Genomic DNA, 14,789 nt, shown 5'->3' on the forward strand with positions numbered 1-14,789 from the left:
ACTGTTGAGACTTACTGCTTAGAAGAAAAGATTCCTTTCAAAATATTACTGCTCATTCACAATGCACCTGGTCACTCAGGAGCCCTGATGGAGATATACATACGAGGGCATAAATGTTTTCATGTCTGATAACATAGCATCTACTCTACAGCCCATAGATCAAGGAATAATTTCAACTTTCTAGTCTTATAGGGTCGCTATGAGTCAGACTCGCCTTGACGGCACTAGGTTAGTCTTATTATTTAAGAAATAAATTTAATAAGGCTGTAGCTGCCATAGGTAGTGATTCCTCTGATGAATCTGGGCAAAGTAAATTGAAAACCTTCTGGAAAGGATTCACCATTCTAGATGCCATTAAGAACATTTGTGATTCATGGAAGGAGGTTAAAATATCAGCATTAACAGGAATTTAGAGGAACTTGATTCCAACCCTCATGGATGACTTTGAGGGGCTCAAGAGTTCAGTGGAGGAAGTAACTGCAGGTATTGTGGAAATAGCAAGAGAACTAGAATTAGAAGTGAAGCCTGAAGATGTGACTGAATTGCTGCAATCTCATGATAAAATTTTAACAGATGAGGAATTGCTTCTTATTGATGAGCAGAGAAAGTGGTTTCTTGAGATGGAATGTACCCCTGGTGAAAAGGCTATGAGCATGGTTGAAATAACAACAAAGAATTTAGAATATTACGTAAACTTAGTTGGTAAAGCAGTAGCAGGGTTTGAGAGGACTGACTCCAGTTTTGAAAGAAGTTCTACTGTAGGTAAAGTGCTATCAAACAGTTTCACATGCTACAGAGGAATCTTACATGAAAGGAAGAGTCAATCAAAGCACCAAACTTCATTGCTGTCTTATCTTAGGAAACTGCCACAGCCCTCCTCATTTTCAGCAACCACCACCCTGATGGATCAGCAGCCATCAACACTGAGGTAAGACCTTCTACCAGCAAAAAGATTATGACTCGCTGAAGGCTCAGATGATGGTTAGCATTTTTACTAATTTAGTAGGTTTTTTCTTCCCCAGTATTTTATTTTTTTAGGGCCTGATATAAATGGTATTGCTTTCCTGATTTCCTTTTCATAGTTTTTATTGGTGTATAGGAATCTAACAGATTTTTGTATGTTTATGTTGTATCCTGCTACTCTGTTGACTCTTTCTATTAGTTCCAGTAGTTTTCTTGTGGAGTCCTTTGGGTTCCCTATGCATAGTATCATGTTATCTGCAAATAGGGATAGTTTTACTTCTTCCTTACCAATTTGGATGTCCTGTATTTCTTTTACTTGGGTCATTCCTCTAGCTAGAACTTCAACCAGAATGTTAATTAGTGGTGATAAAGGACATCCTTGTCTTGTTCCTGTTCTCAGGGGGAGTGTTTTCAGCCTCTCTCCGTTAAGAATGATCTTGCAAAGCCATGTAAGTAGAAATCAGTAACAGAAAAAACAGTGAAAAAAATCAAACACATAGAAACTGAAAACACCTTGCTCAAAACTCCTGGATTATAGAAGAAATTAAGGATGAAATAAAGGGATTCACAGAATCAAATGAGAATGAAAACGCTTTCTATCAGAACCTTGGGGACACAGCGAAAGCAGTGCTTAGAGGTCAATTTGTATCAATAAATGCACACATACAAAAAGAAGAAAGGGCCAAAATCAAAGAATTATCCCTACAACTTGAACAAATAGAGCAACAAAAGTAACCCTCAGGCACAAGAAGAAAGCAAATAATTAAAACTGGAGCAGAATTAAATGAAATAGAGAACAGAAAAACAATTGAAAGAGTTAACAAGACTGAAAGCTAGTTCTTTGAAAAGTTCAACAAAATCGATAAACTGTTGGCCAAACTGACAAAAGAAAAACAGGAGATGAAGAAAATAACCCCAGTAAGAAATGAGATGGGGAATATCACAACAGATCCAACTGAAATAAAAAGGATCATAACAGAATGGTATGAAAAATTGTACTCTAACAAATTTGAAAACCTACAGGAAATGGACAAGTTTCTAGAAACACACTACCTATGTAAACTAATACACACAGAGGTAGAACAACTATAAATAAACCTATAACGAAGAGATTGAAAAGGTAATTAAAAAACTCCCAACCAAAAAAAGCCCTGACACTGACAACTTCACTGGAGAATTCTGCCAAACTTTTGGAGGAGCATTAACACCGCTACCACTAAAAGTATTTCAGAACGTAGAAATGTGAAGCCAGCATAACCCTGATACCAAAACCAGGTAAAGACACCAAAGAAAAGAAAATTACTTACCAATATCCCTCACGAACTTAGATGCAAAAATTCTCAACAAAGTTGTAGCCAATAGAATTACAATATATCAAAAAAAAAAAAAAATCACCGTGATTAAGTGGGATTCATACCAGGTATGCGGGGATGGTTCAACATTAGAAAAACAATGTAATCAATCAGATAAATAAAACAAAAGACAAGAACCACATGATCTTATCAATTGATGCAGAAAAGGCATTGGACAAAGTTCAACACCCATTCATGATAAAAACTCTCAGCAAAATAGGAATAGAAGGAAGATTCTGCAACATAATAAAGGGTATTTATACAAAGCCAACAGCCAACGTCATCCTAAATGGAGTCTGAAAGCATTCCCCTTAAGAATGGGAACAAGACAAGGATGCCCTTTATCACCACTCTTATTCCACATTGTGCTGGAGGTCCTAGCCAGAGCAATTAGGCTAGAAAAAAAAATAAAGGGCATCCAAATTGGTAAGGAAGAAGTAAAAGTATCTCTGTTTGCAGATGACATATACACGGAAGATCCTAAAGAATCCACAAGTAAACAAATAGAAGGTTTTAGCAAAGTGTCAGGGTACAAGATAAACAACAAATCAGTTGAATTCCTCTACACCAACAAAGAGAACTTCGAAAAGGAAATCACCAAATCAATACCACTTTTAATAATCCCCAAGAAGATAAAATAGAATCAATCTAACCAGAGATGTAAAACAGCTATACAAAGAAAACTACAAAGACACTACTGCAAGAAACCAAGAGACCTACATAAGTGGAAAAACATACCTTGCTCATAGGTAGGAAGACTCAACATTGTAAAAATGTCTATTCTACCCAGAGCGATCTCCAGACACAATGCAATCCTGATCCATGTTCCAATGGCATTTTTTAATGAGACAGAGAAACAAATGACCAACTTCATATGGAAAGGGGAGAGGCCCCAGATGAACCATTACTGAAGAAGAAGAAGAACAAAGTGGAAGGCCTCACGCTACCTGATTTTTGAATGTATTATACCGCCACTGTAGTCAAAACAGCCTGGCGCAGGTACAACAACAGATACATAGACCAATGGAACAGAATTGAGAATCCGGACATAAAATCATCCACTGTGAGCAGCTGATATTTGACAAAGGCCCAAAGTTTGTTAATTGAAGAAAAAACAGTCTCTTTAATAAATGATGCTGGCATAATGGAATATCCATCTGCAAAAAATGAAAGAAGACCCGTACCTCACACCATACTCAAAAACTAACTCAAAATGGAACACAGACCTAGGTATAAAATCTAAAATGATAAAGATCATGGAAGAAAAAATAGGGACAATGCTTGGAGCCCTAATACATGGCATAAACAGAATACAAACCATAACTAACAATGCATAAATATCAGAATAGAAACTAGATAACTGGAGGCTCCTAAAAATCAAACACTTGTGCTCATCCAGAGACTTCACCAAAAGAGTAAAAAGATAACCTACACACTGGGAAAAAATTTTTGGCTATGACAAATCTGATCAGGGTCTGATCTCTAAAATCTACAAGATACTGCAAAACCACAATAGAAAGACAGCCTAATTAAAAAATGGGCAAAGGATGTGAACAGACACTTCACCTAAGAAGACATCCAGGTGGCTAACAGATACATGAGGAAATGCTCACGATCATTAGACATTAAAGGAATGCAAATCAAAACTACAATGAGATACCATCTCACCCCAACAAGGCTAGCATTAATTCAAAAAACACAAAATAATAAATGTTGGAGACATTGTGGAGAGACTAGAACATTTATACACTGCCGGTGGGAATGTAAAATGGTACAGCCACTTTGGAAATCTATTTGACGCTTCCTTAAAAAACTGGAAATAGAACTACCATACGATCCAGCAGTCCTACTCCTTGGAATATATCCTAAAGAAATAAGAGCTGTCACACAAATAGATACATGCACACCCATGTTCACTGCAGCACTGTTTGCAATAGCAAAAAGATGGAAACAACTTAGGTGCCTATCAGTGGACAAATGGATAAACAAATTATGGTATATTCACGCAATGGAATACTACTCATTGATGAAGAACACCGATGAATCCACAAAACATTTCATAACATGGATGCATCTGGAAGACATTATGCTGTATGAAATCAGTCAGTCGCAAAAGGACAAATATTGTATGAGACCACTATTATTAGAACTCAAAGGTTTAAACACAGAAGTAAACATTCTTTGATGGTTACAAGGGTTGAGGAGGGAGGGAGAGGGGTATTCAGTAACTAGACAGTAGACAAGAATTATTTTAGGTGAAAGGAAGGACAACACACAATACAGGGGGAAATCAGCATAACTGGACTAAACCAAAAGCTAACAAGTTTCCTGAGTACAACCAAACACTTCGAGGGACCAGAGTATCAGGGGCGGGGATCTGGGGACCATAGCTTAAGGGAACATCCAGGCCAATTGGCATAACAAAGTTTATTAAGAAAGTGTTCTGCTTCCCACTTTGGTGAGTGGCATTTGGATTCTTAAAAGCTAGCAAACGGCTGTGTAAGATGCATGAATTGGTCCCAAGGCACCTGGAGCAAAGGAGAATGAAGAACACCAAAGACATAAGGAAAATATGTGCCCAAGAGACAGAAAGAGTCACATAAACTAGAGACTCCATCAGCTTAAGACTGAAAGAACTAGGTGGTGCCTGGCTACCACCAACGACCACCCTGACAGAGAACACAACAGAGAGTCCCTGATGGAGCAGAAGAAAAGTGGGGTGCAGAACTCAAATTCTAATAAAAGGACCAGACTTGATGGTCTGACTGAGACTGGAATGACACCAGAAGACATGGCCCCCAGACTGTGTTAACCTAGAACTAAAACCATTCCAGAAGCCAACTCTTCAAAGATTAGACTGGACTATAAGACATTATATGATACTGGTGAAGAGTGGGCTTCTTGGCTCAAGTAGATACATGAGACTAAATGGGTAGCTCCTGTCCGGAAGGGAGATGAGAGAGCAGAAGGGGACATGAGCTGGTTGAATGAACACAGGAAATACAGGGTGGAGCGGAGGAGTGTGCTGTCACATTTTAGAGAGGGCAACTAGGATCGCATAACAATGTATTAAGTTTTTGTAGGAGAAACTGACTTGAATTGTAAATTTTGACTTAAAGCACAATTAAAAAAAAAGAATGACGTTGGTTTTGTATAAAACCAAACCCATTGCCATCGATTCTATTCCAACAGAACTGCCCCATAGAGTTTCCAAGGAGCACCTGGTTGATTTGAACTGCCAATCTTTAGGTTAGCAGCTGTAGCTCTTAACCACTATGCCTCCAGGGTTTCATGTTTAAAAAAAAAAAAAAAAAAACCTGTTGCCATCGAGTCGATTCCGACTCATAGTGACCCTATAGGACAGAGTAGAACTGCCCCATAGAGTTTCCAAGGAGCACCTGGTGGATTCAAACTGCCGACCTTTTTGGTTAGCAGCCATAGCACTTAAACACTTCGCCACCAGCTTTTCCAGGTGTTTCGGGTTTAAAAAAAAAAAAAGATGCCCTTTATTATGTTGAGGAATTTCCCTTCTATACCTATTGTATTGAGAGTTTTTATCAGGACCGGGCCTTGGACTTTATCAAATGCCTTTTCTGCACTGATTGAGATGATCATATGACTTCTTTTGTTTTTTTTATGTGCTGGTTCACATTGATTTTCTAATGTTGAACCATCCTTGCATACCTGGTATGAATCCCACTTGGTCGTGGTGTATTATTTTTTTTGATACAATGCTGAATTCTCTTCACTGGAATTTTGTTGAGACTTTTTTGCATGTATATTCATGAGAGATGTTGGTCTGTAATTTTCTTTATGTGGTGTCTTTGCCTGGTCTTGGTATCAGGATTATGCTGGCTTCATAGAATGAATTATTCGTTTTCCTTTTCTATGTTCTGAAATAATATTGAGTAATACAGGTACAAGCTTTAATCTGAATGTTTGGCTGAATTCTCCAGTGAAGCCATCTGGGCCAGGGCTTTTTTCCTTTGGAAGTTTTTTTTTTTTTAATTACCTTTTCAGTCTCTTCTTTTTATGGGTCTGTTCAGACTTTTGACCCCAGTTTGTGTTAGTTTGTAGGTAGTGTGTTTCTAGAAATTTGTCCATTTCCTCTAGGTTTTCAAATTTGTCAGTATAGTTTTTCATGGTACTCTGTTATGATCCTTTTTATTTCCTTTGTGTCTGTTTTAATGTCCCCCATTTCACTTCTTTATTGGGTTATTTGTGGCCTGTCTTGCATTTCTTTTGTCAATTTGGCCAGTGGTTTGTTGACTTTGTTCATCCTTTCAAAGAACTAATTTTTGGTTTTGTCGATTCTTTCTATTGTTTTTCTATCCTCTATTATTTCATTTATTTCTGCTCTGATCTTTATTGTTTTCTTTCTTCTGGTGGTTTTCAGCTTCTTTTGATGTTCTCTGTTCAAGCTGTATAGCAAATGTTTTGCTTTTGTTCCTTTTTGTTTTTTTTTAATATGTGCATCTATTGCTGTAAATTGATCTCTGAGCAGTGCCTTTGCTGTGTTCCTGAGGTTTTGGTATGATTTGTTTTCATTCTCATTTGATTCTGGGAATTTTTTTATTCGATCTTTAATTTATTCTATTACCCAGTGGTTTTTAAGCAACGTGTTCGGTTTCCATATATATTTTTTTTCTTGCTCTTCCTGTTAATTTCTACTTTTATGATGTTGTGATCAGAGAAGATGCTTTGTATTATCTCAGTGTTTTTGATTTGTTAAGTGTTGCTCTGTGGCCTAAGACATGGTTTATTCTTGAGAACCTTCCATGTGTGTTGGAAAAGAATGTGTACTTTGCTGCCGTTGGGTGGAGTGTTCTATATATGTCTATGAAGTCAAGTTGGTTGATTGTGGCCTTTAGGTAGATCTTGTATATCTTTGTTGAGCTTCTTTCTAGATGTTCTGTCCTTTCCCAAGAGTAGTGTGTTGAAGTCTCCTACTATTATTGTGGAACTGTCAGTTTCTCCTTTCAGTGCTGTTAGAATTTGTTTTGTGTATTTTGGAGCCCTCTTACTGGGTGCGTAGATATTTACTATGGTTGTGTCCTTGTGGCGGATCATCTTTTTGATTATTATGCAATGTCCTTCCTTGTCTTATGGTGGATTTTGTTTTAAAGTCTGTTGTATCTGAGGTTACTATTGCCACACCTGCTCTTTATTGGTTGCTGTCTGCTTGACATATTTTTTCCATCCTTTGATTTTTAATATGTTTATGTCTTTGTTTCTAAGGTGTATCTCTTGTAGACAGCATATTGATGGGTCCTTTGTTGTTGTTGTTTTTTTTTAATCATTCCTGTTACTTTCATCTCTTTATGGGTGCATTTAACCTATTTACATTCAGCATGATTATCAATAATTTTGAGTTTATTGCTGTCATTTTGTAGTGCTCTTTTGTGTAGTGCTGATGTTTTTTTTGTTCCTTTTACTCTCTTGTGCTGAATTCCTTTTGTTTGTGAATTGTTTGTTTCTTTTGTTTTTGTGGGTTTTTGTGCTTTTTAAGACTTTATGTTTTTCTTCTTTATCTTGATGAGTAGGTTTGTTATCTTTCTTTGTGGTTACCTTGAAGTTTTTCCCTATCTTCCTAAGTTTAAACCAGTCTCTTATTACTTGATAACACCTTGACTTCATCTGCATTTGAAAGTTCTATACCTACATCATGTATTCTATCTTTTATTGTTCTCATGTTGTTGTCATTTATAGATTGACCTCTCTGTTTCACTGCGATAAATTTTTTAGTTTTGTTTTATCCTTGAGAGCTCATTACCTAGGTTAGTACCAGCCGATGGTGTCTTATGTCCTAGATTCAGGTTGTTGTCTAACCGAAGGACTCCCTTTAATAATTCTTGTAAGTTTGATTTGGTTTTTACATACTCCCTTAATTTCTTAATTTACGTATTTCCTAAATTTCTAGAAATGTCCCAATTTCACCATCATATTTGAGTGAGAGTTTGATAGGATACATTATTCTTGGTTGGCAGGTTTTTTCTTTCAAGGTTTTATATACATCTTTCCATTGCCTTCTTGCCTGCATGGTTCAAAGTTTTGTCTTATTATTTCTCCTTTGTATGTGACTTTATGTTTTTCTTGGCTGCTCTCAGAATTCTTTCTTGGTCTTTGGTTTTACCGAGTGTGACTATGATATGTCTTGGTATTTTTCTTTTGTGGTCTATCCTATATGGGGTTTGTTGAGCTTCTTGCATGGTTGGCTTTTCATCTTTCATGATATTAGGGAAATTTTCTGTGAGCAAATCTTTAGTGACCCTCTCTTGTGTGTTGTTTTCTCATGTTCTAGACCTCCAATGACATGCAAATTTTTGCTTTTGATTGTGTATTCCATTTAGTGATTGATCAAGTTTTTTATTCCTTCATTTGTTTCTTAGAGTCCCAGGATTGATGTTTGTACCCGCTTTACTTCATTTTTCTGGTCTTTGCTGCAGAGGGACGACATGGTGCTTCTATCCGTAGCTCCATGTTGGCTTTGCCTCTCACAGTAAAATATTTTTTAATTAAGATATGTACTTTTTTTTTTAGACATAATGCTGTTGCACACTTAATCAACCATGGTATAGTGTAAACATAGCTTTTATATGCCCTGGGAAACCAAAAACTTCTTGCGACTTGCTTTATTACAATGTTTGCTTTATTGTTGTGGTCTGGAACCAAATCTGCAGTATCTCTGAGCTATACCTGTATTGGTAATTTGTTTCGTTTATCTTTGTCATTCTTGCAAGACATTTATAAATTTTATTAATTTTTTTTGAACAATGAGCTTTTTGTTTCATTTATTTTTCTCTATTTTGCTGTTTTTAAGTTTCATTGATTTATCTTTACTATTTCCTTTTTTTCTCCTTACTTTCGGTTTATTTTGCTCTCCTTTTCTAGTATTGATTGGAGACCTTTTCTTTCCTAATGAAAACGTTTAATGTTATAAATTTTCCTGCCAGCATTGCTTTAGCCACATCTCACATATTCTGTTGTTTTCATTTTCATTCTGTTCTAAATTATTTCATTTGAAAATTATTCTCTGACCTATGGATTAGTTAAAAGTGTGTTGTTTAATTTCCAACTGTTTACAATTTTTTTTGTATTAGTGAGACTACTTTGTGTGTGTGTATACACACACACACACACACACACAGAAACAACAGGATCTGAGATAGAAGATAGATATATCTAAGATCCTGTTGTTTGATTGTATTCTTCAAAGTTTCTATATTTTTGCTGATATCCTGTCTAGTAGTTCTACCACTTGCTGATAAAACCATGCATTTTTCAGCTCTATCAATTTTTTCAAGTATATTTCGAGGTTGTGTTTGGTGCATACATATTTAATTATTATGTGTTTCTGGTGGATTGATATCTCTGTCATTTTATTATGTGTCTCTGTTGCTAGTAATTTTCTTAGTTCTGACATTGATATAATTTATCAGACATTAATATAATTACTCCTATCTTTTTAAAGTTTAATTGTGTGTGTGTGTGTGTGTGTGTATAAACCACATCCACTGTGGTCACATCAATTAATAGTACATCTTTTTCCATCCTTTTATTTTCAGCCTACCTATACCCTGGTGGCGTAGTGGTTAAATGCTACAGCTGCTAACAAAAAGGTTGGCAGTTCGAATCCACCAGGTGCTCCTTGGAAACTCTATGGGGCAGTTCTACTCTCCTATAGGGTCGCTATGAGTCGGAATCGACTCGATGGCACTGGGTTTTGTTTTTTTTTAATATCTTGAATTTGATGTGAGTTTCTGGTAAGCAGCATTTAGTTGGGTCTTGTTTTTAATCCACTGTGTCATTGCCTGTTTTTGATTGACATATTTAGACTATTTACGTTTAAGGTAATTTTTCATATGCTTTCTCTGGCTTATGGAGTTGACTCAATGGAAACTAGTTTTGCTTTTTCTCTGGTTCTTGTTCCTGTGTTTGTTTCTCTTTTCTCGTCTAGTTAAACTTTTGTTTTTTTAGGATTCCATCATAATTTATTTATATTATTTTTTATCGTATCTCCTTGTATAATTTTTTAGTGGTTCCACTGGGTATTAAAGTATACATATTTGGCTTCCAGTCAACTGGTTTCAATATTTTACCAGTTGGAGTGAAGTGTGGGAACCCTCACTGCCAGTTAGGTTCTTTATATTCCTTACTTTGAAATCTTATTGTCTTGAGTATCAAGTGGTATTAATGTTTGTTTTAGTTATCAAATATGATTCATAAAACTCATAATGGAAAACATAGCTTGTTTGTATCTATATCTGTATTTTTTCATTGTTTCTTCCTATGCTCTAAGCGTCATTCTTTTATCATTTTTAGCCAGTCTTTAAGGGTCAGTTTGCTAATGATAAATTCTTTCAGTTTTTCTTTGAGAATTTTTTAATTTCTTCTTCATTCCTGAAGGATTGCTTCACTGGATTTAGAATTCACAGCTGATAGTTCTTTTCTTTCAGCACTTGAAAAATACTTTGTTGCTTTCTTCTGGCCTCCGTGGATTTAGATGAGAAATCTGCTGTCATTCAAATTGGTGTTCTCCTATATATATATATATATATCATTTCTCTGTGGTTGCTTTTAAGATTTTTTCTTTTTCTTTTTAGCTTTCAAGAGTTTAATTACAGTGTGTCTTGGCATGGATTTCTTTGGGTTTATCTTACATCACGATAAATGGAGGAAATATATTGAAGTTGTCAAGGATTTCATTTTACTTGGATCTACAGTCAACACCCATGAAAACAGCAGTCAAGAAATCAAACGACTTATTACATGGGGCAAATCTGCTGCAAAAGACCTCTTTAAAGTGTTGAAAAGCAAACATGTCACTTTGAGGACTAAGTTGTGCCTGACCCAAACTGTGGTATTTTCCATTACCTCATATGCATGTGAAGTCTGGACAATTAGTGAGGAAGGCTGAAAAAGAATTGATGCCTTTGAATTATGGTATTGGCAAAGAATATTGAATATACCAGGACTGCCAGAAGAATGAACAAATCTGTCTTGGAAGAAGTACAGCCAGAATGCTCTTTAGAAGCATTTTGTTTCGCTTACTTTGGACACGTTATCAGGATGGATCAGTGCCTGGAGAAGGACGTCATGCTTGGTAAAGTAGAGGGTCAGCAAAAAACAGGAAGACCCTCACCGAGATGGATTGACACATTAACCATAACAGTGGGTTCAAACATAGCAAAGATTGTGAGGATGGCGCAGGACCAGGCAGCGTTTTGTTCTGTTGTACATAGGGACCCTATGAGTGGGAACCAACTCCATGGCACCTAACAACAACAGTCTTACATGAGATTTGGTCAGCTTCTTAACTGTGTAGGTTTGTGGCTTTCACCAAATTTAGGAAGTTTTCAGCCATTTTTTCAAATACCCTTTCAGCTTCATTCATCCAGTTTCTTCTCCTTCTGAAATTCCAATCCTAATGATATAAATGTTGAATTTTTTGTTATTTTCCAACAGCTGTTTTTTTTTTTTTTGTCTGTTTTCCCTCTGTTGTTTAGATACGGTGAATTCTGTTGCTCTGTCCTCAGGTTCACTAAATCTGACCTCTGTCTTCTTCATTCTACTATTGAGTCCATCCAACAAGTTTTTTATTTCTTTTACTGTATGTTTCATTGTATAATTTCCTTTTGCTTCTTTTTATAACTTTTGTGTTTTTTCATTTGTTTTCAGAGAATTTGTAATTGCTTGTTGAGCCATTATTATAATGGTTGCTTTAAAATCCTTGTCAGATAATTCCAACATCCACTTTATCTCGATGTTGATGTCAGCTGATTGTCTTTTCACAGAGTTGTGATTTTTCTGGTTCTTGGTATGGTAAAAAAAAAAAAAAAATTTTTTTTTTTTTGTATGGTAGGTCATTTTCAACTATGTCCTGAATGAACCTTTTGGCTATTACATTCAGAGATTCTGAGTCCTACTTAAAATTTTTATTTTAGCAGATAGTCACCCAGTTTAGGTGTAGCATGTAGGTCTTGGCCTACTTTCGCGGGCTGTGCTTTCAGTGACAATCTAATTATTACAGTCTTTGTGATGCTGTTTTGATCTGCTTGGTTTACCTTGTGCCTCTGGGGTTCCCAGTGGTCCCTGCTCGTACTGCTCGAGTGAGTGGTAAGTGCTTCCCAGGCATCAAAAGGAGAAGTGAGTGCTCAGTGGGAATTGGTTGCTTGTGGTGGAATCCACCTTGCTGGTGCTCCCTGGCTACACACTATTTCTGGATGTGGGAGGGCAGCCTAGCAGTGAAGGACAGCGTTTCGCTTTACTGCTTATTGTCAGCAGGGATCCCTTACCCATTCTGTCAGATATATCTGGTGTTGTTGGGACTTCCTTCAAGCCAGGGAAGGAATGAGCTTATGTGGCTACTCTGGTGCTGGGTTGGTTGTTGGGAAACTCCGTGACTAGTCACCTTTTCTGTTGTGTTGGGGGAGTCATAAGATGTCCTGCTGCTGTTGTTCCTCCAGTCCTGGCATCCCAAACCAGTTCATCTTCCTTTTGCCATCTTTCAGAGTTCTCCTTTGGTTGCCTCTTATGCTGTTTCCAGGGTTTATAGTTATACTTAGAAGGAAGGAACAGGGAGAGAGAGTTCTTACACCATCTTGTTTGGACTGAAAGTCCCATGATTACAATTCATGTTAATTACTTTGCTTTATTTAGTCTACATAAAATTATTTTAATGAAAATCATTAGGTTTCAAATTTTTCAATGGTTTGGCTTTTTTTTTTTTTTAATACTGGCATATTGAATTAATTGGTATGCCTCAAACACAGAAAATGTTATGGAGAGACGTTTTACAGATTATTAAATGACGAAAGTGGACTTAGAGGAAAATAATTTGCCTTTAATTTTCTGGCAGTGTTTGAAAAGGAATTTTATAATCATATCAATTTTAATCTCATTTGTATATGTAACAGTAATAAAGAGGCTAAACCTTGACTGTTTCATTTTCTTGCCTGTTCACTGCTTCCAGTATCTTAGAGTAGGCCTGACTAGTCTTAAATAAATTATTGGGCAATAGAAGAAAGAACAAAATGCCTAGAAGAGAACCCCACTCTACTCAATTCTTATTTGTGCAAAAATGACTGTGAAGCAGTTGTTTTTGAGTGATTCTTCTTATAGTCAAACCTGCCACAGGTAAGCTGATGCATTTAATCTGCAGGTTGAAAATAATTCTGGCACTGGCTTTCTTTGAAAATATCTGCCCTAGTAGTATCTCTGTTGTTCAGTACATGTTATTTATAACTACAGCGATCATATTGTCAGATTAAAAAGGGTACATGGTTTGACAAGGATTTTTAAAAATTTGTTTCTAGGTAGCTACATATGTGATCTAGAGGGATGTTTGGCTATTGAAATATTGGAATTTCTGGAACATTATCACACATTAATGGGGTGTGAAACAGAATATTTGAAAAATCCAGGGTATAAGGTTACTGTATTCATAAACTATCTACTTGAAACAGTAACCAGAGAAAATTAACAGTAAGAAATGGACACCATAGAGTCCTAAAAGAAGAATAAAACAGTAAACTAATTAATTAGGGTAATGAAGGACAAAGGGAAGTGATTATATTACAATATCTTAGCTAGAGGTTAAGTTGTACAAGTGAGCACAGACTATGCTGTTTTTCCTATGATTCAAGGGAAAAAAAGGAACTGCACATTGCCTACTAAAAAGGAAGAATAAATAATTTTTTCCTTGCGTTACATTCTCAGTGGAATTTGTTAAATGGATCTTTAGTATCTAAGGGGGCATTGAATTACATAATGGTTAGCGCTCTTAGGGGCAGTTTTATAAAAAGATCTGGCAATATTTTTCATTTGTTTATGTGGAGGCATTTTTGTGAATACCTAGAGTCATAGAGTTCAGCTTTTTGATGACGTGACTTAATTCAGGGATAAACTTTTAGAGAATCTTTAGTTGCTAGATTGTCAAACAGTGAGTGGTTAGTGTGTCTCTTAGTCTAACCCTCTGGTTATGAAGTTGTCAATCTTTTTTTCTACTTGGATAAATGAAGGCTCACAGATGACTTTCATAATCAAAGCCTATGCTATCATATGTATACTTTCATATGTAGCATATTCTATTGTTTACTCTATCCTTTTCTCTACATTCAAGGCAAATATGTTGAATGGAATATGAGTGATAATATATTTTTCAATAGGTAATCATTCATATACCTCAGTATTTGGTTGCATATACTTCACATTAATCATAACAGGGAGTTAGGTAGAGATCTGTCTTATTGCTGCATAGGTGTGGGTTGCAGTAATACAGATGGTGGTGGTGGTTGTGTCAGTTGCCATCAAGTCATCTCTGATTCATGGGGACTGTCACACACACACATACACAGGTTTTATGCAAATAATGCGTGCCTTCTACCTTTGTTTGTCAACCTCACCCCCCCCGTGAGCTATCTTCATAAGTGTGTTATACTAATTTTTTTTATAACAGCATGTAAAAAAATTAGC

General features: G+C 36.2%; 1 protein-coding gene across 13 annotated transcripts in view; it reads left to right on the forward strand.

The window, feature by feature from the left end:
* ZNF644 (zinc finger protein 644) overlaps positions 1-14,789 on the forward strand; it is a 211,262-nt gene that overhangs the window by 65,837 nt on the left and 130,636 nt on the right. For 7 of the 13 annotated variants that reach the window (XR_010321466.1, XM_064282322.1, XM_023558422.2 and 4 more), the window contains one exon: positions 860-928. The exons of the other annotated variants lie outside the window; for them this stretch is intronic. Coding sequence is in view for 6 of the 7 variants with exons in the window: in XM_064282322.1 (XP_064138392.1) it covers positions 860-928 (69 nt within the window). In the remaining variant the exon portion in view is untranslated. The remainder of the gene's footprint in view (positions 1-859; positions 929-14,789) is intronic. 13 annotated transcript variants of the gene reach the window in all.

The sequence above is a fragment of the Loxodonta africana genome, chromosome 3 (assembly GCF_030014295.1).
Source record: "Loxodonta africana isolate mLoxAfr1 chromosome 3, mLoxAfr1.hap2, whole genome shotgun sequence".
In the NCBI taxonomy this organism is placed as follows: Eukaryota; Metazoa; Chordata; class Mammalia; order Proboscidea; family Elephantidae; genus Loxodonta; species Loxodonta africana.